This window comes from Clupea harengus, chromosome 23 (genome assembly GCF_900700415.2).
Source record: "Clupea harengus chromosome 23, Ch_v2.0.2, whole genome shotgun sequence".
Lineage (NCBI taxonomy): Eukaryota > Metazoa > Chordata > Actinopteri > Clupeiformes > Clupeidae > Clupea > Clupea harengus.
In genome coordinates this window covers 21,808,628-21,833,000 of record NC_045174.1, presented here as the reverse complement: position 1 = coordinate 21,833,000, position 24,373 = coordinate 21,808,628, and the positions used below count along the sequence as shown (strand labels likewise).

At 44.6% G+C, this 24,373-nt stretch overlaps 2 protein-coding genes across 2 annotated transcripts in view; one reads left to right on the top strand and one right to left on the bottom strand.

Moving 5' to 3' along the window:
• Positions 1-6,286: 6,286 nt before the first annotated feature.
• Positions 6,287-10,680, top strand: csf3a (colony stimulating factor 3 (granulocyte) a). Its single transcript, XM_042703181.1, has 4 exons — positions 6,287-6,545; positions 7,193-7,303; positions 7,401-7,541; positions 7,969-10,680. The coding sequence occupies exons 1-4, from the start codon at positions 6,441-6,443 to the stop codon at positions 8,146-8,148; spliced, it is 537 nt and encodes a 178-aa protein (XP_042559115.1). The 5' UTR covers positions 6,287-6,440; the 3' UTR covers positions 8,149-10,680.
• A 3,726-nt stretch (positions 10,681-14,406) lies between these two features.
• Positions 14,407-24,373, bottom strand: part of samd14 (sterile alpha motif domain containing 14) — an 18,581-nt gene continuing 8,614 nt past the window's right edge. Inside the window, exons 7-9 of the mRNA XM_042703180.1 lie at positions 19,564-19,677; positions 15,552-15,707; positions 14,407-14,596 (exon numbers count right to left, since the gene is read on the bottom strand). Of these exons, the coding sequence (XP_042559114.1) occupies positions 14,441-14,596; positions 15,552-15,707; positions 19,564-19,677 (426 nt within the window). The 3' untranslated portion in view covers positions 14,407-14,440. The remainder of the gene's footprint in view (positions 14,597-15,551; positions 15,708-19,563; positions 19,678-24,373) is intronic.

Below are 24,373 nucleotides of genomic sequence, written 5' to 3'. Positions count from 1 at the left end.
ATCTGTATTCACATTCATGGTGCCTATTTTTCGAAAATGTTCTGAAGTGTCTTCTGAAATGTGTTCTTACGGACTTTAGAAATTCAACGTAAGAAACGATCTCCACCTTATTAATGAACACCTGAAAATGGGTTCTTACACAACCGAAGTGTTCTCAGCTGTGCGGATTGAGGATGAGGATTAAACGCACCTGGATTTGCATACACGCCCCGCCAGGGCACGCAACCGTAGTGACATGTGCCGTCAGCCCTTCTAACACGGAGCGGCCCTTGGGGCATCTGGTGGTTTTGAGGAATTGCATTTAAGAAAACTGGGCCATTTACGACTGTTATTTCGCGTGACAGTGACAGTGATAGAAGGTAAGTTGTGGCGTTGACTTGGCCAATGTTAGCTTGCTTTTCACAGATGAGGTAACGTTCACTACCAACTTGCCTAGCTAACGTTAGGTAGATAAATGACCAAAATTGAGACCGATATAATCTGGTAAAATTAGCAAACTGGCGCTGTTGTCATCATCGAAATGATCTATTTTAACATGTTAGCCGTAGTCACTTGTTTACAATCGATGAGCAAGCTATCCATGGTGGTAGTTGTAAAGAGGGCAATCTTATAATTTCTAATAACTTATGTAAAATAAGTTAACCAGCTAACTTGTTATGCTAAAATCACCGTGTTACACACAACACTAACATTATAAACAATGTTAATATGTTATCTAGATTAGATAGTGAGGTCATAATAACACATGAGTATACTGATATTGTTTTTTTATTATCATGTGACTATAATGCACCCGGGCCAGCAGAGTTAGTTTAGGTTCTGTTACTTAACTTATTGTTTTGTTATGCACCTTCAACACCCCTACACACACACACACAATCACACACCCAGCATGCAACACTACTGATACCACTGATGTTCACACCCCATCGTATGTTCTATTCTGTTCATTTTTCTACAATATAGTTCATACTTCTACCCTCTGATTCCAGTTTCTTTATTGTGTGGATTTTCATTCCTTAAGGTTCTGTAGTTATACGTATAACCATCTGATACTAGCCCAGAGTTAAGCCTATTCATCTAGCAAACTATACCTACCTTGGAGTGTTACAATAGCCAGTATCATTTTATTCCATGTGTCCACCCAGGCAAATTATTGGTGGATCCAAATGTTATTAAAAAAAAAAAACATATATGATGTAATTTCTTTGTAATCATCCAAAATAAGTGTATGGGTATTTTTCCAAGTAGGCCACTGACTGGTCGATACGTGCGATGCATTGAATGGGCAACGCGCCGTGTATTGAGTGGGCAGCGCGCCGTGTACTGAGTGGGCCGCGCGCCGTGTATTGAGTGGGCCGGTCTGACAGTAACTCCCGGGCCACTTTTTTCCCCCAGTCCGCCCCTGATCACAAGCCCAGGTACGTGTGTGATCAGCTACCTATGCCTCTTTTAATGTCAAGCTAGAAGCCTTAACCCAGCTGTTTTAAGCCAGAAATGTAATATAATGCACCAGAAAACTATATGCTAGGATCAGATGTAGACGTGCTCCTTTTCTGGCAGCTGTGAAGCCGGTGTCATGCCCCGTTCTGCACCCTGCCGGAAAATGCACCCTTCTCAAGTCTGCAATCGCGCCAACAAGATGGGTCAGGTGGGGTTGCTCAACACCGGCCTTGAAGGCCGCTTCCCGCCAATGTGTAGGCTCTTACAGTATTAAGGTGTGACCAGGGGCGTAGCTATAGGGGGTGCAGCAGGTGCGGCTGCACCTGGGCCCGTGAGGTGTCGGGGCCCGTAGCCGAGCCCAAAGATTTACACGCATAAATTAACGGGCCCCCTATCAGCGAAGGTTGCATAGTGGGCCAATTCATAGTTTTCAGTCACGTGACTACAATAGGTAGCTGACGGGCAAAAAGAACAGCGAAACAGCGTTAAACAGTGGACAACTTCGAGCAGTGCCGCCTACTCAACTACGATCGCCATCAACCACAGACCATACCACTATAACCAGAGAGATATTTAGAAAAAAATAAAATGTTTGATCCATGTACTCACCCGCTGACATTTTTATTTCTTTAACCTCGACGAAGTCCCTGCCAGAGCTCCAGTGTGGAGATATTTACATCTATCTAATAGAAAATCCATCCCCCTACACATCTCAAAAACTGAAAGCCTACAAAAGCAACAGATAGTTATTTAATTTTCAGAAGTGGATGGGTTCACAACGCTGTCGTCTGGAAGGTTGAAAACAAAAAACATCTTCATAATCAGAGCAAAGATGAGTGCCATTTAATAGCTAGCTACCAGCTAGCGAGATACCTGCTGTTAGCTACGAGCTACCTGCTGTTAGCTAGCAGCCTTTAGCCTACCCAACGCTGTTCTTTATCATTTGACACAATTTTCTGGTTTAAACAAGTACGAACACCTGGTCTGGCGAATGACAACTTAAATTATCTTCCCATATATTTTCTACTGGCATTGTAAGTATTACCAGTTGGATGACAAAATACAGTAGCCTAGCCTACTGCTTAGGTACTTGTCGCAATCTCAGAGAAGAAACCGGGTAATCCAATTTGAATTGTGTTGATGCTTTGTTTCTTGACTTTATTACTTGATCTATTCCCGTTTAGGTAGTTATTCTGATAAATGAGGCGACCAGAACAGGGTGACTGCTTTTATTGCCAGCCCCAAAAGTATGGCTGCTTTACTGTGTGTCCGAGAAAAATTGACCCAGAAGACGTCTACAATCAACTGGTAGCAACGTGGGTGGGTTTTAAATGCGATAAAAACAAAATCCGGGCTTGTCTCCTCGCCGATTTGAACAGCCAACCGAGCAACAACTGTCTAGCATTTTACTACCTAAGTCAGACAATGTTAAAGCGGAGATATTAAATGATATTGAATGAAAGGTGGTCGGTTCCTGTATAAACTCCAGTGTTAGACAGGTGTGGAATGTGTTTTTTGCCCTTCAGCTGGTCATTCTGACGTCACGTGAAAACTATGTATCCTCGATCCCTGTACAGCGTCAAATTGTCTCGGGTCTGCTTACGTTAAAATGCGCGCTATCTCAAGAGCGATAAAAGTGTCAAATGCTATATATACACCTGAAAGGGCAAACTTATCTCAGTCATGGTTGTGATTATTTTTTGGGAAAAAGTAGCAATTTATAACAAAATCATATGCTTATCCTACATACACTATAGAAACTATCAAAACACTATTCAATTAAATTAATAAGTTCTTATTTTCTTTGGTATTTTTGTGATTAGCAATGATAATTGCTGGGTAATATGTATGTTGTTGTCCAATGTCAAGTCTCTATTTGATCATGTGACAATACGCTATAGTTAAACCAATTCTGATAACCTAGGTCTGAAGGTCTGATAACCTAGCTCATTGAGCACTGCACAGCACAGCACAACTTTACTCGTAACAATGCCTTTTAAGCACAAGAGTGGAAGTAGAAAAGGGCAAGAGAAAAAAAAACAGGAGGAGAAGGCGGCAAAGCTGCCTAAATTAGATTATTTTGGCTTTTGAATTGCCGTCAACTAGTCGCCAGCCCACAGAGTCAGCAGTGCAGCAGTTCAGCTGGGATCAGAATCGCTGTTTCTGCCCTCAGTGGTGTGTCAGCAACCATGCAACAGTTAACAATTGTTACGGTAAGAAATGTTCCTGCTGAGAGTCAAACAAGACTTAGTTCATTGTGTACACACCAATCACTTCTGAAATATGTAAGGTTGATTAATTAAACACTATTTATATCGATAACAAACACCTTTGATTAACGTTTTTTTTAGACGCGGTTGCGGAAGTAGGGAACGCTACGATTTTTTTTTTTTGCGTTCACTAGGGGGGCCCGTCATAATATCTTGCACCTGGGCCCGTCGTTACTACGTTACGCCACTGGGTGTGACCATAATTTTTCTTTCCTGTTTACAGTTCCATTGTCAAGCCATAATAAAGATGTCCAGGGCTGTTTGCTTTGTCATTTTATTACTACGGGAAGTCGGATGTAATATTTGTCTGTGAATGCCTTCTAACGCTCCACGGACCCCGTCCCGCGCGTTTGATTTTGAGGCAATTAGGCTACTATATGACAATTTCATGGTTCAGCGAAAAGATGACAGAACACCTATTTTCATTTATTTCCTCATATGCCTCACTGAAGATGACCTGCGTTTAAGTTTAATTACCAGTTTGCTCATGCATTTGGTTATTAAACATCTATTCTAGCCTATGAACCTTTAAACGTGCACTTAAGGCATACCTCTTTAATCTCGCCTATTATTCTCTGTAATATGTATCTGTTCTCAGTGGTCGGTAGTGGGTCTGCTGTACATGTGGCGTGTTTTGTAATATGCACTTGTGCAGTATTGCATTACATGATATGGTTTTTTCATCCCTCTGAAAAATCTGTCTCATACAATGTCGTCGTCACGTCAATGTCATCGTGTTACCTCCTGGTATGAAATGCGACGTAAAAATAAAGTTGGATTTAATTGTATTTGATCATGACACATACTCTGATGAAATCGCAGGGCTTCCAAAGCTCGCATGAATACAATAGGCTTAGCTTTCTTCCTTGTGCAGTCGCCAATCCATGTAAATGTGTGTGTCTGTCTCATAGCTATGTACGCGCACGCCATAGCAAAGCAACGTAGAAAGGAGGAGCTATTTGGACACAAGGGGTAACCCCTCGTTTCCACATCTGTGTGTGCCCATAGACATATATACTATGTCTATGTGTATGCCTACGTCAAAGGCAGTAAGCCGGAAGTCCACTCATTCTACTGGGAACCTCCGTGATTTCCGATTCCATTTTCTTCTTAATTTGTGTCGAATTTGTGGGGAAAAAAAAGGTTTTGCGGCGGAGAGAATGTGGGCTATGAACTGTGCCAAGAAGTTTACATGGAAAAACGAATAATCTAACAGGCTGTTTCCTTTAATTCAGTTGCTTCACTATGTTGATAGTCAAATTGTGTAATTGTAGGCCTATAATTAAAAAAAACCTAGTTTATCTGAATTAGAGTAATGTTCTTCAGCTAAAACATATGGTTACTATATAGTCCACACCACCAATATCGAAGTTAAATAAAAGTTGGAGAATTTGTTAAACATTTTGAAGAGAGAATTTCCGTTATCTGGCCACTGTATATCAGCAAATATCAGATATCATGTGTCTAAATGGCTGTCACTATCGATAAAAGCACGGTGCTTTCACCAATAATCTTAATAAATGCACATAATCTTAACAGTTTGATATGAAAAATCTCCCTCCTATTCTACCACTGTAATTTCCCTCCATTATATTGACGCTCATTTCATAAATAAAAGCTTCACCGTTGCATTCATTCCATGATGGCATCGGCACGAGTGAGTTGGGCTGAAATGCTATTGTTTATTGTAGGCTAGCATACTTGCCCTATCTGTAACAGCGTCTCCGAAGGAGCTCGTGAGGCCATCGGTAAAGAAATGCTTTTGCACGTTGCATATATTGAGTTAGGGGCACCAAACAAAACTATGGACATCTCCCTCAGAAAGGACAGACATAGGCTAGATATTTATAAGCTTAGCCATGTTGGACCAAGGCAAACCCTCTACCAAGTAAACGCAAACTGCTTCAGGTGCAGTTCTATTTATCTTTTCAACTTTATTTAATATTTGTTTATTCTTTATTTCTCTATGCATCATTGTTTGTGATTTCCCAAAGTTGTACGCAATGTCATTTGTAATTCTCAGGAACATAACCAAACTCTTAGTCAGCTGGGCACATGCAATTCTACGGAATTCCCCTGGGGAGCTTGGCTTCCACTGGTTAGGATATAAAACTTACCTGCCTCAGTCATCATAAAGACAATTCATCAGGCCTTACCACCAACAATTACTCCAAGACCGAAACATGAATAGATTTATTTGTAAGTTGAAACTGTGTTTTCTGTCTGATTCTGAAATAGCCCATAACCTTTTCGTTTACTGGATTAAATTGGTCCCCATGATCTATTTAATTTAATTTAATTTAATTTAATTTAATTTAATTTAACTTAATCTAATTTAATATAAGTAAGTAAAATGCAATCGACGCGTTGTTGTACTATGGTATTACCTGCGGGACTGTGTGCGGTGGGTTGGGATGCGTTGGAGTACAGTGTAGTGAATGGAGGAGCTCGTGTGCAGAATGTCTTCCAGAGACGTCCGTACGGTGTTCGTGTGTGTGTGTGTGTGTGTGTGTGTGTGCGTCCGTGGGAGGAAACAAAAAGTTACAATTTTGTCCAATTACACGCATCTGGACTGCAAGTTGTTTCCAGGTCGCCAAATTCTAGGAGACACGTGGCAGTTTGCAGCTTGGCAACCTGTCGTCTAACTTGCTTTTCCTCCCCGCAGTTTTCACTTTGCAGTTTACCTTGGTCTGCGTCAGTCACGCTGCCCCCGCCTGGAAAGCGCGGATGAGTGACTCGGAGTTAACAGGCGTTGTGGAGGAAGCAAGGAGTTTGGTGACGAAGGTTCTGGACGCTATACCTGTGGTTCACGGATCCTGTGTTACCACTCAGGTGAGCGACGCTTTGCTTGTTGTCATCACCCTTTGCGTAAAAGCAGCCTACTACGTATTCTCTATACACATGTAATGCATTTGACACAGAAGTGTTGTTAATCGATTGTCTTTTTTGCCTCTATGAATACTGTTCAGAAACAAAAGTGCAATACTTCAAACGTAAAAGTCTCTGACACGCATATCAACTTATCAGCTAATCACCCAATTTACTGAAGCCTATTTAATGTGCTGTTTTTTATGCCCAAATGTTGGCTTGATTTCTATCTAGCCAGTGAAAAATTTGTTTATACGTGAGGCAGGCCTTAGCAGGCTTGCACACATAGGAATGCCTTGAGGCACAATGCGGTCATAATTATGTTAAACAGCAGATTCCTACAATTGATAAAACGTTTTAAGCTTGGTTTGGGGAGCGAACCATAATATGATTTGTTAGGCCTGTAATTGCTTCGGTAAAATTCCTGTCTGTGCTATGACGAAAGTATCAAAACACTGACAGCTTTATTTATTTAGGGGCTGTTCAGTTTTAACATTAATGTTGGCAAAATTATATGACTCCGAAATTGGAATATATTTGCATTTTAATGCAACATTTTCAGGTTAAACTCTTTGTAACCATGCCAATGCTTTTGTCCCCTTCCTCTACAGGGGTTGACCCTTGACCCCTCTGGATATTCCATGAATCTTGAGTATATGGTTACTCTATTGGACATCCCCTCTGCACCAAAACTCAAAGCCCTGGCTGCAGACTTCACGCTGGTAAGTCACGGTCTGTGATCCTTTGCAATTGCAATGCAGCATATCTTAGGTGAAGACACTGACCGACATGTTCTTCTCTCTGTGCTGCCCCCTGCAGGAAATGTGTCTGTACCGCATGGCCGAGGGCCTGCAGATGTACAGTGGGCTGCTGAATGTGGTGGCGGGGCATCTGACCTCTTCTCAGAAGATCTCTGACCTCGGGGCTGACATCAAGGACCTGCTGTCAAAGGTGCAGAGGGTGAGTGTCCATCTCTAGACCGTAGCTGTAGCACTATATATACTGTACTATATATATATATATATATACTATAGTAATGGTCTTTAGCATACTCTAAACAATAAAAACAACAACAACAACAACAACTCAGTTTTGTTTATGTTTTCCATTGTTCAGGGAGCTTATGAGTATCTATCTAGAGCTCTGTATTTCAAGCTGGTATTCAGCTGAATTTGTCTATGTTTGTGTTAATTAACTTAATTATCATTAATTATTTAAATCCATATTATATTCAGCTTTTGCATTCAGTGATACAAGGCCAAGTCTTTTGTCACAGTGCACTTGCCTGTATGTGTGTATGTATGTGTGTATGCATGTATGTGTGTTTGTATGCCTGTACATGCTGTCATATTTCTATATTTATTTATTTTGTGTGTGTGTCGTGTAGATTCAGAAGCTGTCCCATGTCTCGTCTCAGTCGGCAGAGACTGACATGTCCAGCCTCTCGTCTCGTCTGACGGGGGACTACGAGGTGCAGCTGGCCACCCACGTCATCCTCGGCCACCTGCGCAGCTTTGCTCAAGACGTTTTCCGCAGCCTGCGCAACCTCGCCCAGACCATTAGCTGAAACCACCAAGGGGGACAAACTCACTACTGCCCCCCACTGGCAGGGACAGGCAGCGCAGACGACAGCTCTATCCTGTTGTTACTGATGCTGCTGTAGTGTAGTGCAGTGTTGCCAGGGCCAGGTTTGGGTGATCAGGATGAGACACTGAGAGCTCTGTGAGATCTTTGCTGCTGTTTACAGGATCAGAGGTCTGGTTCTCATGCAGACCTAAAAGCACAATGCTTTATTTTCTTTGGGAATATTTTAATTTCGTTTTTTTTAATTTGTTTTAGTTTTTAAATGCCACAATGACATTTATCAGAGACCACAGGCTTCTGTGCCTGAAGTGTGTGTCATTGTCTGAGAAGAGGAAGTATGAAATCATTACTGAAGCGTCTGATAGGACCGTTGGCGTGATTCAGTTTATCAACCACACTACTAAGATCAGCTTTGCTTGAAGGGGAAAGAAAATAGCCTGAGAGGTAGAGAAAGGAGCGGCTGGACTGATGAGCTCACCTCATGGTGCTCCTACTGATGATCAAAGCACCCATCATACCCCACGTCATGATATGTCACTGCCTCTCCACTTTGGGTCTGCTTCTTCTAATTTTAGAGGAATTTCGGATCATATTGACTCTCGCCAAACATGGCTTTTTTTTCGTCCACCAACCAACCATGCATTTCTCGTCCCTACCAATTGAAAATGATTTATGTAGATTATTTATTAACATATTTATTTAAACTATTGAGCCTATTTGTGTGTTTGTATTTATTGTTTGCTGAAGTAACAGCGAATGCAGAGAAAGTGTCCTCTGTGAATATTTTTGCTCGCTTCGTAACACTTCCGTCTGTTCTGCGATTGAGCAACATGCTGACGCAGAGTCAACGGGAAGCGCCCTGTCTAATGATGTCATCAGTCTTGCAATCGCTGGAGCACATTCTGCTATTTGGCAATCGTGACTGTAGCTGCTGATTTAAACATGTGGGACAGCACCCTGATCCGGTTGTTTTGTTTAGTAATGCCATTCAAAATTAAACCGTTTCTTCTGTTTGCATTTGGGAAGGCCGGGGATGTCCGTTGGGATTTATTCCGTGCGTGATATTTTCCGGATTTTTCCCCCTGATATTTTCCTAATTTCAAGCTTAAGTGAGTTGAATAATTAACGGATGTGGCAATGAAGTCATTCTTTATCAGCGGATCACAATGAGTCAACCATACCTTCGGATGCAAATGTAGTGGTTTTGCCCAGAGGAGACTTATTGTGTCTTCGAGTTATTGTACCTACAAGGCACGGTCTTACCGACACTCAATCATGTACAATTCCCACGGAAGGGTGTGGCTTCTAAGTTGGATATGTTGTAATGCCCAATGGGATGCATCTGTTTGAGCATGCTATGATGTTCTAAGATCACATACCTTGCTCTAATGTTTTATTTATATATTATACTGTTGAATTCAATGTAATGCAAATGCCATGCCATCGTCCTATTGCAGAGTGGAGAGTAGAGTGGAAAGAGGGCTAAGGTGGTTCGAGTATCCTGCATGGATTTTTGTCCTTATTTATTTAAATATGTATTTATATTATTTTATATATGAAATGGTTTGTATAATATAAGTATATTTTGGATTTTTTAAGTATTTTATATATTTGTAGGTTCAATATTTCAAATCCATGTGTGGATTACATGAAACATTAGTTTAAAAAAATATTTTTTACAATGTAATGTTAATTACATAGCCTTTCTGATAAATGTGTGACACATTGATAATCTACCATTAAACCGCTTAAAGTTTTAAATTATTTGTGTTGTTTTTGGTACCATGATAACATTTCTCCTTTGTTTATGAATTCATCTGCCAACTATTTAATTGTTTGTATATGGCCAATATTATTTACATGTAAGCCTACATTTGAAAATAAATTAAGTTGATGTTTTTAACACCTGAAGTCTGTGTTGGTATTTGTGCATAAATGTAGGCTAATGTTAAATGTTGCTTTAATGCTGAACTGAAAGATTAGCATTTAGACTGTAGAAGAATAAGACGGCAAGAAGAATCTAACAGGACCGTTAACGTAATAAACCCTTTAGTCAGGCACAGGCAATACACCCTTTAATCGCTAACCCAACACAGCCGTGACAACCACCATGACAACAGTGCAGCAGAACCACGAAGCGGAGGGGGTCCCGACGGTGGCAGCCATGTTTTTTTTTTCTGTGTGGAGGGAAGTGAAACAGTCACTCGAGTCCCCCTGCTCGGAGAGGGAGAGAGGATAATGCCAAAGTTGTCAAGGCTACGCTTGAGGAGAGTTCTCGAGAGCAGTGCATCGTGGGTACAGGAAGTGAGAACTGGAAGTCTTTCTCAACGGTGCCCTCAGTCTGATTCATGATTCATCTCCCTCAGCTGGTATGTGGAGTTTGTTTTGCTTGAGCCCAGACAGCAAACACACTGATAAATACCATGTACATATTCTTGGCAATGAACAGAGCATTCACATAGACCGTCATGCCCACACACCACAGACGCGCCGTCTTTCTCTTACACACACACACACACACACTTACTGTACATGCACGCACACATACATACACACACACACACACACACACACACACACACACACACTTACTGTACATGCACGCACACATACATACACACACACGGCCTTTCTTGCACACACACACACTCGCTCACATGCACGTATACGTAAACGCACACATACATACACACACACAGTCTCTCCTACACTTACACGCACACACATGCACGCACATGTAAACACATTCATACATACACACCCAGTCTTTCCTCACTCACATAGTTGCACACACACTCACATGCACGCACATGTAAACACATTCATACATACACACCCAGTCTCTCCTACACCTACACACACACACTCACTCACATAGTCGCACACACACTCACATGCACACACATGTAAATGCATACACAGACACACACACACACAGTCTCTCTTGCACAAGCACACTCACTCACATGCATGCACACGTAAATGCATACATACACACACAGTCTCTCTGCACACGTAAATGCATACACACACACACACACACACACACACACACACAGCATCATATAGCAAATGTCTACATTGATAATTACAGGTCCGTACATGTGTACTTCATGATTTCGATTTTCCTCTGTACACACACCATGGCTTTTGTTAATATACATATACAAACACATATATATATATGTATATTTATATATATTTTAATTATTGTATGCACCTCACACCTGCTTTGAACGTGCTGGCAAAACTGAAAGGTGTGTTATCAAGTATTGTTGTGTTGTGCTTAAGTGCCTGGGTACAGAGAAAAGCATGGCAGCCCAATGTGGGCATGTTTTTGTTTTTGTTTTTGTTTTTGTTTGTCTGTTGGGGTGGGAATGCTTCACGTTTGGGTCCACTATCAAAAACTATCAAAAAAAGAAATGTTTTGTAAAATTCAACTGTTTTCATGTGTGAATACCCCCAAAAAGCAAGTCGGCATGCAACACGTATCTGTAATTGAGCGGGCCTTTACCTAGACAGCATTCTTTAAGACTTAAAAGGTGGAGCTTCCATCTGTGTCCTGTTTTAGCCCTGAAGGTGATTGGCTCGTAAGGCTAATTCATTCATTAACGGGTAATGCTCGGAGAAAAGGGACCAGTCGGACTAAACTGAATGTTTCAAATTCATAAACATGCCATGGCATCAAGAACCGAACTCACCTAATGACCTTTTGACCTTTTGACCTTTCTCACGTCAAGAGCCCAACTCACCCAATGACCTTTTGACCTTTCTCACGTCAAGAGCCCAACTCACCCAATGACCTTTTGACCTTTCTCACGTCAAGAGCCCAACTCACCCAATGACCTTTTGACCTTTCTCACGTCAAGAGCCCAACTCACCCAATGACCTTTTGACCTTTCTCACGTCAAGAGCCCAACTCACCCAATGACCTTTTGACCTTTCTCACGTCAAGAGCCCAACTCACCTAATGACCTTTTGACCTTTCTCACGTCAAGAGCCCAACTCACCTAATGACCTTTTGACCTTTCTCACGTCAAGAGCCCAACTCACCTAATGACCTTTTGACCTTTCTCACGTCAAGAGCCCAACTCACCCAATGACCTTTTGACCTTTCTCACGTCAAGAGCCCGACTCTCCCAATGACCTTCTCCTGTCATTCCACATCACAGAGTCACAGAAGTCACAGAAGAATCACCTCAACACCTCAGCCTCAGTCTTTAACACGGCTTAAATAACAACACACGGAACAGTCACTCCATCAAACAAAACAGGAGCAAAGAAAAGACAAAAACTAAAACGGGGGAACTTGCCAAAGTAAGCACTCTACAGTGTTTCTCAGTCACGTTGGTGCATGTCTTGAGTCATCCTTAACAGTAAGTGCATTACAAACAGCAGCACGCAGTGGCTTACCTCAGAATGCTTAGGTTTTGTCTATAAAGTAAATGATTGCATCAATGACTCAATCTCAATGCCACCAAAATGCAAGTCCTTTTGTCACGATTTGTAACCAAGACAGTCAAAATACTTAGGCATGTTGTCAATATAAAATTGTATCCCGGAGGTGCATTCCTTATTCACAAACGAGCTTTTGACTGGGTCTCTTTCACTCATTTATGGGTTCATGAACAATGACACAGTCTTGCATGCCACATACATTCTTTGACTACCAACTGATGTTGTCCCATCATGATGATCATAAACATTTCACCTTCATCCTGAACCCCCCCCCCCCCCCCCCAATCAAATCAGCATTCCGTTGAGTCCACTGAACTAATTCCCTGATGCTGTGTGTGTGGAGAACGTTTACACTGACCCAAATGTGAATGCGGTACGCACACAATACCCACATACAGTATGTCATTTGGCGTGTTGCTTCTTACAAAACCCCTCACATTCTTATGAATGAGATGCCTGTGGAGGATTCCACATCAGGATGGTAAGAGTTGGTGTAACTATGACAACACGTTGTTGTCTGATGTAGTGTCACACTATTGGTGGATTCTCCCGCCATGCTGGCCTGGCACGTCCACTCTGGCTTGGTGGCCTATGAGGTTTTACACTGGAACAAATTTGCCTTGGAACGAAGGTAATCAATCCTCATCAGTCACGTAAAAACATTCAAGGTTTGAATGACAAGTGATTTAGCAAAAGATTACAAACGTACCATGTCGCTGAAACTGATGAAGCATATGGTTGACACATAATAACTGTTTTAACCCATTTGCATGTCATGATTTACACAATGATAGCTACCTAGATGTTTTTTAAGGTAAGGTACTAAACAGCAGATAATTGTACATATCATTTGTATGAATGTGCAAAAGTATTTTGCAAAATGTTCAAAAGAATGAGAAATTGCTGTTATGATGTGCACTGGAAGTGACTAGATGATGTGGAGGTTGAACAAACAGTTTTGAGAACTTTTGAGAACAGAGATCTGAGAAATGAACCAAAGCGACTGAGAAAAACTGTAAGCAAGTAAGTCATATTGAAAAGTCAGTTATCCTTCTGACCAGAGCTCTGATCTTTGCAGGGGTCTTTCTTAAATGCCCCGAGTGAAATAGTGGGAAGGGGCTGAAAGGAACAGAGGAATGAGTCCGTGGGAGGACGAATGGAGTTGTCTGGGATCTTGTGTTGCTCCCGGTGGAGTTGTCTGGGATCTTGCGTTGCTCCCGGTCTTGTCTGGGATCTTGTGTTGCTCCCGGTGGAGTTGTCTGGGATCTTGCGTTGCTCCCGGTGGAGTTGTCTGGGATCTTGCGTTGCTCCCGGTCTTGTCTGGGATCTTGTGTTGCTCCCGGTGGAGTTGTCTGGGATCTTGCGTTGCTCCCGGTGGAGTTGTCTGGGATCTTGCGTTGCTCCCGGTCTTGTCTGGGATCTTGCGTTGCTCCCGGTGGAGTTGTCTGGGATCTTGCGTTGCTCCTGGTGGAGTTGTCTGGGATCTTGTGACAGGATGAGTGTGTGAAGGGATGAGTGTGTGAAGGGATGGGTGTGTGAAGGGATGAGTGTGTGACGGGATGAGTGTGTGACGGGATGAGTGTGTGAAGGGATGGGTGTGTGACGGGATGAGTGTGTGAAGGGATGGGTGTGTGAAGGGATGAGTGTGTGACGGGATGAGTGTGTGAAGGGATGAGTGTGTGACGGGATGAGTGTGTGAAGGGATGAGTGTGTGACGGGATGAGTGTGTGAAGGGATGAGTGTGTGACGGGATGAGTGTGTGAAGGGATGAGTGTGTGACGGGATGAGTGTGTGAAGGGATGGGTGGGGGGGGGGGTCTAGCTCTTGCGCTGCTCCTGGTCTCTCTTGCGCTGCTTCTCTCGCTGGCGCTCCAGCTTGCCCAGAGCCTTGCGCTCCTTCTCCGCCGCCGCGTGGATGTCTCTGATCCGCCGCTTCAGAGCGTTGCGGTCCGACGAGTTCACCACGCCCAGGGTCTAGGGTCCACAGCACCGGGGGGGATAGAGAGAGGGAGAGAGAGAGAGAGAGAGAGGGAGGGGGGATAGGGGAAAGAGGGGAGAGAGTGAGAAAGACAGAGAGAGAGAGAGGAGAGAGAGGGGAGAGAGGGGAGAGAGAGAGAGAGAGGGAGGAGGGGGGAGTGAGAGAGAGGGGAGAGAGGGGGGAGAGGGGAGAGAGTGAGAGAGAGAGAGGAGAGAGAGGAGAGAGAGAGAGAGAGAGAGAGGGAGGAGGGGGGAGAGAGAGAGAGGGGAGAGAGGGGGGAGAGGGGAGAGAGTGAGAGAGAGAGAGGAGAGAGAGGAGAGAGAGAGAGAGAGAGAGAGGGAGGAGGGGAGAGAGAGAGAGTGGAGAGAGAGAGAGTGGAGAGAGAGAGGGGAGAGAGGGGGGAGAGGGGAGAGAGAGAGTGGGGGGAGAGAGAGAGAGGGGGGAGAGAGAGAGGGGTGATAGGGGAAAGAGGGGAGAGAGTGAGAGACAGAGAGAGAGAGAAAGAAGGGAGAGAGAGAAAGGGGAGAGAGAGGGGAGAGAGAGAGAGAGACAAAAGAGGGGGGGGAGAGAGAGAGGAGACAGAGGGGAGAGAGGGGAGAGAGAGGAGAGAGAGAGGGGAGAGAGAGAGGGGGGAGAGGGGAAAGAGAGAAAGAAGGGAGAGAGAAAGGGTAGAGAGAGAGGGGAGAGAGAAATGGGAGAGGAGGGGGGTAGAGGATTAGTAAAACAAAAACAGAGGAAAGGACAGTGAATGTGACCACATTGAGAACGACTGGAAAACGAGGCGAAATGGTTTCTGTGGTCAGATCTTTCTGTGTTATGTTTTAGTAGCCTAGCAACTTGACCCTGATGCTGATTCCGATTCTGATTCTTTTTTTTTTCTAACCCTAACCCTTATCCTAACCCTAACCCGTTTAGATCCATCCCAAGTCCGGGCCCGATTCCGTGTCTCACCTTGAGCTTGGTGCTGTCCATCTGCAGCAGCTGCTCGCCGTCGATGTCGTTGGCCGTGAACTCTGGGACATACTGCTCCATGTTGAGGCCCCGGAGCCACTGACACACCTGCTGCGTGCTCCACGACGACACCAGACACAGAGGCTCATCAGCATGCTAGCAGAGAGAGAGAGAGATAGAGGGAAGGAGAGAGAGAGAAGGGGAGAGAAGGAGAGAGGGAAAAAGAGAGATAGAGGGAGAGAGACAGAGAGAGACAGAGAGAGAAAGAGAGAGAGAGAGCATTTATTTTTAATGAAAAATCATTCAGTCTCTCAACATTACTTATACACGCTCATTGGATTTCCCCCCTCAAGAAGCTCAACATTAAATGAAACTCTGTTGTTGCAATTCCATGTTGTATGGGTGCATGTCCAGCAGGGGGCAGCAGTGACTCAACAGTGACTCAGGTCACCAAAGGACAGCATGAGGTGAGGGTGAAATTAGGGATGCACGATACCACTTTTTTACAAACCGATACGAGTACGAGTATTTTTATTTGTGTACTTGCCGATACCGAGTACCGATACCGATACTTCTTAGATTTGGTCTCCATGAAAGTGCAATTAATTTGGAGGCAGATTTTATTTTATCCTCTGCAGATTATGTCAAGCCTATAGTACAAAATTAACAGAAGGCTATCCCAAGCCAAAAATAAACAGAGCTTTCTGGTTTTAACACACAAAAAAAGCCTTCAAACAGACAATATCATCACATTAGACAAAATGCAAATATAACCAGATAAAGGCAATTCAATTTGCTGCATAGTTAACAACACAGTCTGCTTAACAAAAAGTGAACAGAACTATTACTGGATTAGCACAAGAGCACATTTCAGTTACAAAAGGATCAGAAGAATCTCCTGCTCAAGTACACAAACAATCACTTAACCTATGTGGCACAGTCTTTCTCTCTACCTCTCTCTCTCTCTGTGTGCGTGCGCGTTTTTTTCTTTTGCAAGACGTCAGTTAAGATTGGTTGCTTCGGTCTTGCGCCACTAGCATCAGTGAACTCTGTGTACTTAGCACTATGGTGCGTCTTCAGATGTTTAATCAAATTGCTTGTGTTAAACAGAGTACTTTCCTTTCCGCCCCTCGACACCGTAGCAGTGCAGATCTTACACTGTGCCTTACTCCTGTCGTCGTCATTTATCTTAAAATGAGCCCAAATCGCCGTTAAGGCAGCACCACGGAATTGCTAATCGCTAACGAGATGCTAGCAGCTAAATTTCGCGAAACCTGTATACTGAAATACTTTGACACTATGACAAACTTTCCTAACACAGTCAAACATCAAGCAAATGCAACACAAGACGGCAAATAAGCTACTTACTAGTCTGGCAGAGAATGGTAGGACAGGTAGGACAATAAATCACATTTTGTGTCAGCATAGCCCGGCCAGTTTGATGCAGTGAAATACTGATGAGTGGTATCGGTGCTTGGTATCGGCAATTCAACAACGAGTACGAGTACGAGTATTTTAACGAAGTATCGGCACCGATACCGATACTGGTATCGGTATCGGTGCATCCCTAGGTGAAATGATACATTGAATAGAGTCTGGTAATTTGAGATTTACAAAGAACATTGACAATGTCAGTTTTCAACAGTGCTATAGCAACGAAAGCATTTCATTTGATTTGCATTTAATTGATGTTATAGAATTAATGTTAAGGTGCTACTAAACGCATATGTATCGTTGCATGTGTTCATAATAAAAATAATAATAATAATAATTTGTCAGGTTTTATGTGAATTCCTGTGAGTTCCATATATCCACCATAGATGCTGATAAAAATTCATGCCGTGGAAAAAGCAACTACTAAAGGTTAAAATCATCATTCACACCCTTCCGCATTAAGTCATCAAAATCATATCATGATAGCTCATACAAAAAAAGGCCGGATTTTCCAAATGGATCACTTGACATTAATTTCCTTATTGCTACAATTCATACCATTCCCATTGAATAAATTACATTTTCCCATTATGCAATTGTGATGTACAATCACCCCCTGCATAACTACCGTACTACTGCAGACCATAAAACATTTTGACAAATGATGTAGCAGGTCATATTTTTCTCCTAACAGGACTGAAGAAACGTTGCCTGACGGGCCAATTTGAGGCGTTTGTTGAACAGCAAAAACATAGAAAACATAATCCAGTTTCTCATTACTATTTATTACTAAGTTGCATTATAAGCCCAGTCCATACTTACAGATACGTTGCTTTATAAGCCCAAAAACTGTAACTGATAACCTCTTTACCTCGTCTAAGGACTGGGAGAGAGTCTGGTAGGGGCGTGACGTACCTCGTCTGAGGACCGGGGGAGAGTCTGGTAGGAGTGTGACGTACCTCGTCTGAGGACTGGGAGAGAGTCTGGTAGGGGTGTGACGTACCTCGTCTGAGGACTGGGAGAGAGTCTGGTAGGGGTGTGACGTACCTCGTCTGAGGACTGGGAGAGAGTCTGGTAGGGGTGTGACGTACCTCGTCTGAGGGAGAGAGTCTGGTAGGAGTGTGACGTACCTCGTCTGAGGACTGGGAGAGAGTCTGGTAGGGGTGTGACGTACCTCGTCTGAGGGGGAGAGTCTGGTAGGGGCGTGACGTACCTCGTCTGAGAGAGACAGTCTGGTAGGGGTGTGACGTACCTCGTCTGAGGACTGGGAGAGAGTCTGGTAGGGGCGTGACGTACCTCGTCTGAGGACCGGGGGAGAGTCTGGTAGGGGTGTGACGTACCTCGTCTGAGGGAGAGAGTCTGGTAGGAGTGTGACGTACCTCGTCTGAGGACTGGGAGAGAGTCTGGTAGGGGTGTGACATACCTCGTCTGAGGACTGGGAGAGAGTCTGGTAGGGGCGTGACGTACCTCGTCTGAGGGAGACAGTCTGGTAGGGGTGTGACGTACCTCGTCTGAGGACTGGGAGAGAGTCTGGTAGGGGCGTGACGTACCTCGTCTGAGGACTGGGAGAGAGTCTGGTAGGGGCGTGACGTACCTCGTCTGAGTGAGAGAGTCTGGTAGGGGCGTGACGTACCTCGTCTGAGGGAGAGAGTCTGGTAGGGGCGTGACGTACCTCATCTGAGGACTGGGAGAGAGTCTGGTTGGTAGGAGTGTGACGTACCTCGTCTGAGGACTGGGAGAGAGTCTGGTAGGGGCGTGACGTACCTCGTCTGAGGACTGAGGGAGAGAGTCTGGTTGGAGTGTGACGTACCTCGTCTGAGGACTGGGAGAGAGTCTGGTTGGAGTGTGACGTAACTCGTCTGAGGGAGAGAGTCTGGTAGGAGTGTGACGTACCTCGTCTGAGGACTGGGAGAGAGTCTGGTAGGGGTGTGACGTACCTCGTCTGAGGACTGGGAGAGAGTCTGGTAGGGGCGTGACGTACCTCGTCTGAGGGAGACAGTCTGGTAGGGGTGTGACGTACCTCGTCTGAGGACTGGGAGAGAGTCTGGTAGGGGCGTGACGTACCTCGTCTGAGGACTGGGATAGAGTCTGGTAGGGGCGTGACGTACCTCGTCTGAGTGAGAGAGTCTGGTAGGGGCGTGACGTACCTCGTCTGAGGGAGAGAGTCTGGTAGGGGCGTGACGTACCTCATCTGAGGACTGGGAGAGAGTCTGGTTGGTAGGAGTGTGACGTACCTCGTCTGAGGACTGGGAGAGAGTCTGGTAGGGGCGTGACGTACCTCGTCTGAGGACTGAGGGAGAGAGTCTGGTTGGAGTGTGACGTACCTCGTCTGAGGACTGGGAGAGAGTCTGGTTGGAGTGTGACGTAACTCGTCTGAGGGAGAGAGTCTGGTAGGGGTGTGACGTACCTCGTCTGAGGACCGGGAGAGAGTCTGGTAGGGGTGTGACGTACCTCGTCTGAGGACTGGGAGAGAGTCTGGTAGGGGCGTGACGTACCTCGTCTGAGGACTGGGAGAGAGTCTGGTAGGAGTGTGACGTACCTCGTCTGAGGGAGAGAGTCTGGTAGGGGCGTGACGTACCTCGTCTGAGGACTGGGAGAGAGTCTGGTAGGGGTGCGAGGAGCGTGTCTCGGCCACTGAGTCGCTGGAGGCAACGGGGCTTCTTGGGGAGAACTCATCGCTGAGCGCCGACTCCTTCAGGACGGAGGGGTGACAGAAGGAGGACAGAAGAGAGGGATGAAAGAAGAGAGGGATGAAAGAGGAGTAGAGTACGGGGAAGGATCCAGTAATAATGCAGTATGAGCAGTTTCAGTAACATTATGCTTAGATACATACATATTATTTCATGCCATGTTTCATTCATTCAAGTTTCCTAAGAAATTAATGACAAAAGTTATCAGCAGAAAAATCATTAAGATGATCCCATTCTGGACAGGATTGTCTCTGTCACAATATTAAATTGACATTAAACACAAGCATGTGTGTGCATTTGTTTGTTTGAGTGTGTGTGTGTGTGTGTGTTCTTGGACTTAACAAGAACAATAAGCAAATACTGCTCTGTGTTAGCAATCATAGGCAGTCTGCATTTATGGAGAAGGCGCTGCCATCTCTACCCCTGATATGACTGTACTTATCTACTGATTCACTTGGCTGTAAATACTTGCACAGTGTTTGTGTTGTTGTGTGAGACTTAATAGGCTCTTTATTAATATTTGGATGCCGTGGTGTTGTAATCAGTATTAGTCATTCCAAATAAATTAATCAATTGTATTGGTGGGCCAAAAACAATCATTGTGAAAGATCTGGGTAACAGACAAGCAATAACACTTTACCCAGAGTGCAACTGATTCAGTAACTAATGGTTACAGCCTTGCTGTCTAGGGACGATTCCAGAACTGTGCTCCGATTATTAATATCGATTCCACCAGAACCAGCAAAGCAGAAGTGGATTTTACATGTTGAGTGCGCACCCTCAACCCATCCCAGAACCAGCACCCTCAACCCAGCCCAGAACCAGCCCAGAACCAGCACTCTAAACCCAGCCCAGAACCAGCACTCTAAACCCAGCCCAGAACCAGCACTCTAAACCCAGCCCAGAACCAGCACTCTAAACCCAGCCCAGAACCAGCACTCTAAACCCAGCCCAGAACCAGAACCAGCACCCTAAACCCAGCCCAGAACCAGAACCAGCACCCTAAACCCAGCCCAGAACCAGAACCAGCACCCTAAACCCAGCCTAGAACCAGCACTCTAAACCCAGCCCAGAACCAGCACTCTTAACCCAGCCCAGAACCAGCACTCTAAACCCAGCCCAGAACCAGAACCAGCACCCTAAACCCAGCCCAGAACCAGAACCAGCACTCTTAACCCAGCCCAGAACCAGCACTCTAAACCCAGCCCAGAACCAGAACCAGCACCCTAAACCCAGCCTAGAACCAGCACTCTTAACCCAGCCTAGAACCAGCACTCTTAACCCAGCCCAGAACCAGAACCAGAACCAGAACCAGCACGCTAAACCCAGCCCAGAACCAGCACTCTCAACCCAGCCCAGAACCAGCACCCTCAACCCAATCCAGCCCAGAACCAGCACTCTAAACCCAGCCCAGAACCAGCACCCTAAACCCAGGCCAGCCCAGAACCAGCACCCTAAACCCAGCCCAGAACCAGAACCAGCACTCTTAACCCAGTCTAGAACCAGCACCCTCAACCCAGCCCAGAACCAGCACCCTAAACCCAGCCCAGAACCAGAACCAGCACTCTAAAGCCAGCCTAGAACCAGCACTCTTAACCCAGCCCAGAAAAAGGCCCCTGTTGCTATTGGCCATGGCATTTGGATCAGTTTTCCCAATGTCACTCTTAAGTTCCCAATCAGTGACGTACCGCGGCTCTCTAACACAGGTGGCACAGTTTCACACGTCTGCAAAAACGCTCTCAACAGCAGAACTCTTCACAGAGCAGATCACGGGCATCAACACTCAGGAGAGTCAAAACAGTCTCCGCAGCAGAACTCTTCACAGAGCAGATCACAGACATCAACACTCAGCAGAGTCAAAACAGTCTCCGCAGCGGAACTCTTCACAGAGCAGATCACGGACATCAACACTCAGGACAGTCAAGAGGTGCACACATGTGCCAGTGTGATGACACAGACAAACACACACAGTAATGTCCTGAGCTTATTCTGCAGATCCTTTGCTCAAACCACTCTCTAGCTCTTTCTCAAATTCTCACACACATAGAAGTTCTCTCTCCCCCTCTTTATCACACACACACAAACACACACAAACACACAGAAACACACGCACACTCACACACACACACACACACGTATGCACGCACACATACACACACACACACACACACACACACACACACACAGACACACACACACTGTCCTCACACAACCGTCAAGAGCCCAGTGGGAGAAAGAAGTAAGGCCAACATCTCCAACTTACGGAAGAAGGGGAAAGGTTTGGAGGGTGGGGTGTGTGTGTGTGTGTGTGTGTGTGCGTGTGTGTGTGTGTGTGTGTGTGTGTGTGTGTGTGTGTGTGTGTGTGGCCACATCCTCCCCAGACACTAAGCCTATTACTAGGCCATTATCCCCAGCTGAAAGGCCTGGAGAGGACATAATGGATCTCCATCCAGGGCCACTTGGCTGTGTGTGAGTGCAGAGTTGGCTGTTGGCTGTGGAGAGCACGGTTTAGACTGGCTACCATTAGGAGCCCAAACCTGCACTTAGAGGAAGCCGGGCTTCCTGGTCACCCTGCTCATCTGCATCACTGTAAGTAAGAGACATGCTTGGGAGGGAGGGGTATTTGGGGAAAGATTAAGTTGTAACATTCAGCCTAAGTTTAATTCATAACATTAAGCCTAAGATTGAGTCCTAACATTTAGCCTAACATTAAGGCATAGCAATCAGTCATAACATACAATCATGACAGCTATGACAGCTAACGTTCAGTCTAACATTCAGTCAGGACATTCCGACAGCTAAGATTAAGTTGTATTATGCAGTCAGGACATTCCGACAGCTAACATTAAGTTGTATTATGCAGTCAGGACATTTCGACAACTAACATTAAGTCGTATTATGCAGTCATGACATTCCGACAGCTAACATTCTGTCTTATTATGCAGTCGGGACATTCTGATAGCTAACATTCAGTTATTTGAAGTGAGCTATTTTGGGCCCAATCACCTTTAGTTGTTAGCTTGTCTAGCCAGAGCAGTGCGCTACACAACTATGGACAGCAGCAACAGCTACATAATGACTGGAGGGCTCCCGAACGCTGATGTGCTCAACGCCAAAGCTATCCTGGGTGAAACGCTCCAAAGGATTACATTATGCTGTGTATTATAAGTGTCCTAATGACCTATTGATGAGGTTTTTAAAATAACACATAAAAGTGTGTATCTTCACAGTACTGTGAATCGTTTCGGTTTATAGCATCTATTAGATGTCATGTATTGAAGCAGTCTTGCCGAGTCAGGTGATATTTTTAGTGTTCTTGCCATTTATTGAACACTCACAGGCATACGCATCAAACACTGATGCTACACGGCTAACGGGAATGGCTTATGTAAGCAGACATGTCAGGATGCCTCAGGGTGCCCAGACGCTTAAACACTAGGGAAAAGTACACCAGGGCACTTATACAACACACTCTTAAATCAATAACTAAAAATAGACGTATACATTGATACAAGAGGTGAAACACACACACACACACACACACACACACACATTGACACAACAGGGGAAACACCAATACACGCAAACTTAGAACATTTAACAGAAATTACGGTCAATAACATTCTAAACTAAGAACAATGGGACGTCACATGCACGCAGTCAGCATTTACGGAACTGCAAGCATCACTCACACCAATAAAGCACGCCACACTATATTGTGCAGAGATGACATGATCAGGAGCACTGAAGTCATATGAAGGAATGACACTCTGTGTTACATTGTATCCAGTGTGCCAATTCATGGGGCCTATTCTCTGTGTTGCTCGGCAACACTGGTCGCCCAGGGAACTGTTTGTGTGTGAGAGTCTAGGCCAGGTCTGTAGGGTAGCCACAGCAAATGTAAGTCAGTGTTAGCAACAGCTCCATCTCCTGACCTTATAAGCTACATGCTAACAGTAGAGAGAGTGTTAGCAACAGCTCCATCTCCTGAACTTATAAGCTACTTGCTAACAGTAGAGATTAAAGAGGCAGTGAGGATATGCTGTTTGAAGTTAGCATTATAATTAACCAGCAGCGAACAAATTGGCCTTGCTAAACACCAAAAATAGCAAACACAGCTGGCACTGATAAAAGTTAGCTAGCTGGCTGACTGATGTATTACAGCATCACATGCTTAATGAAATCCTGCTGTAAAAGTTATTATTAAATGTTCTATGATACTATAGGTCAGATCGCATCTATCAAGTCTGTGGTCGGTCCTGGCCAGAACCACTCGAGCAACTACCGTTATGCCTGTCTGCACTCACAACATTACTTCTCAAACTTTAAAGCACTACACACTTCTTCACCTCCTTCATAGATGCTAACTAACAACCTTACTAACATCCTAACATAGGATCCTACCACAAGGAAAACGCATATTGGCTCTATTCGGACTTCTATAAATATTAATGTAAATATACATTCTGCAAATTATATAGTCTCTCTTCTCAGTTTCCTCTGTAAATGTATTCATATTTACACACACACAGTGATGGGAAAGGTTCATCATAATACATACTGGGTCTATGGCTGTGTAACTTAAGCAGCTAGCACACTCTGTTCTCATGTTTGATTTGGCTGAAATTATGGGCAGAGGTATATGATTATGACTGTTGATGTTTAATCTGCGTCTGCCAGGCTCAATGAACATTCTGT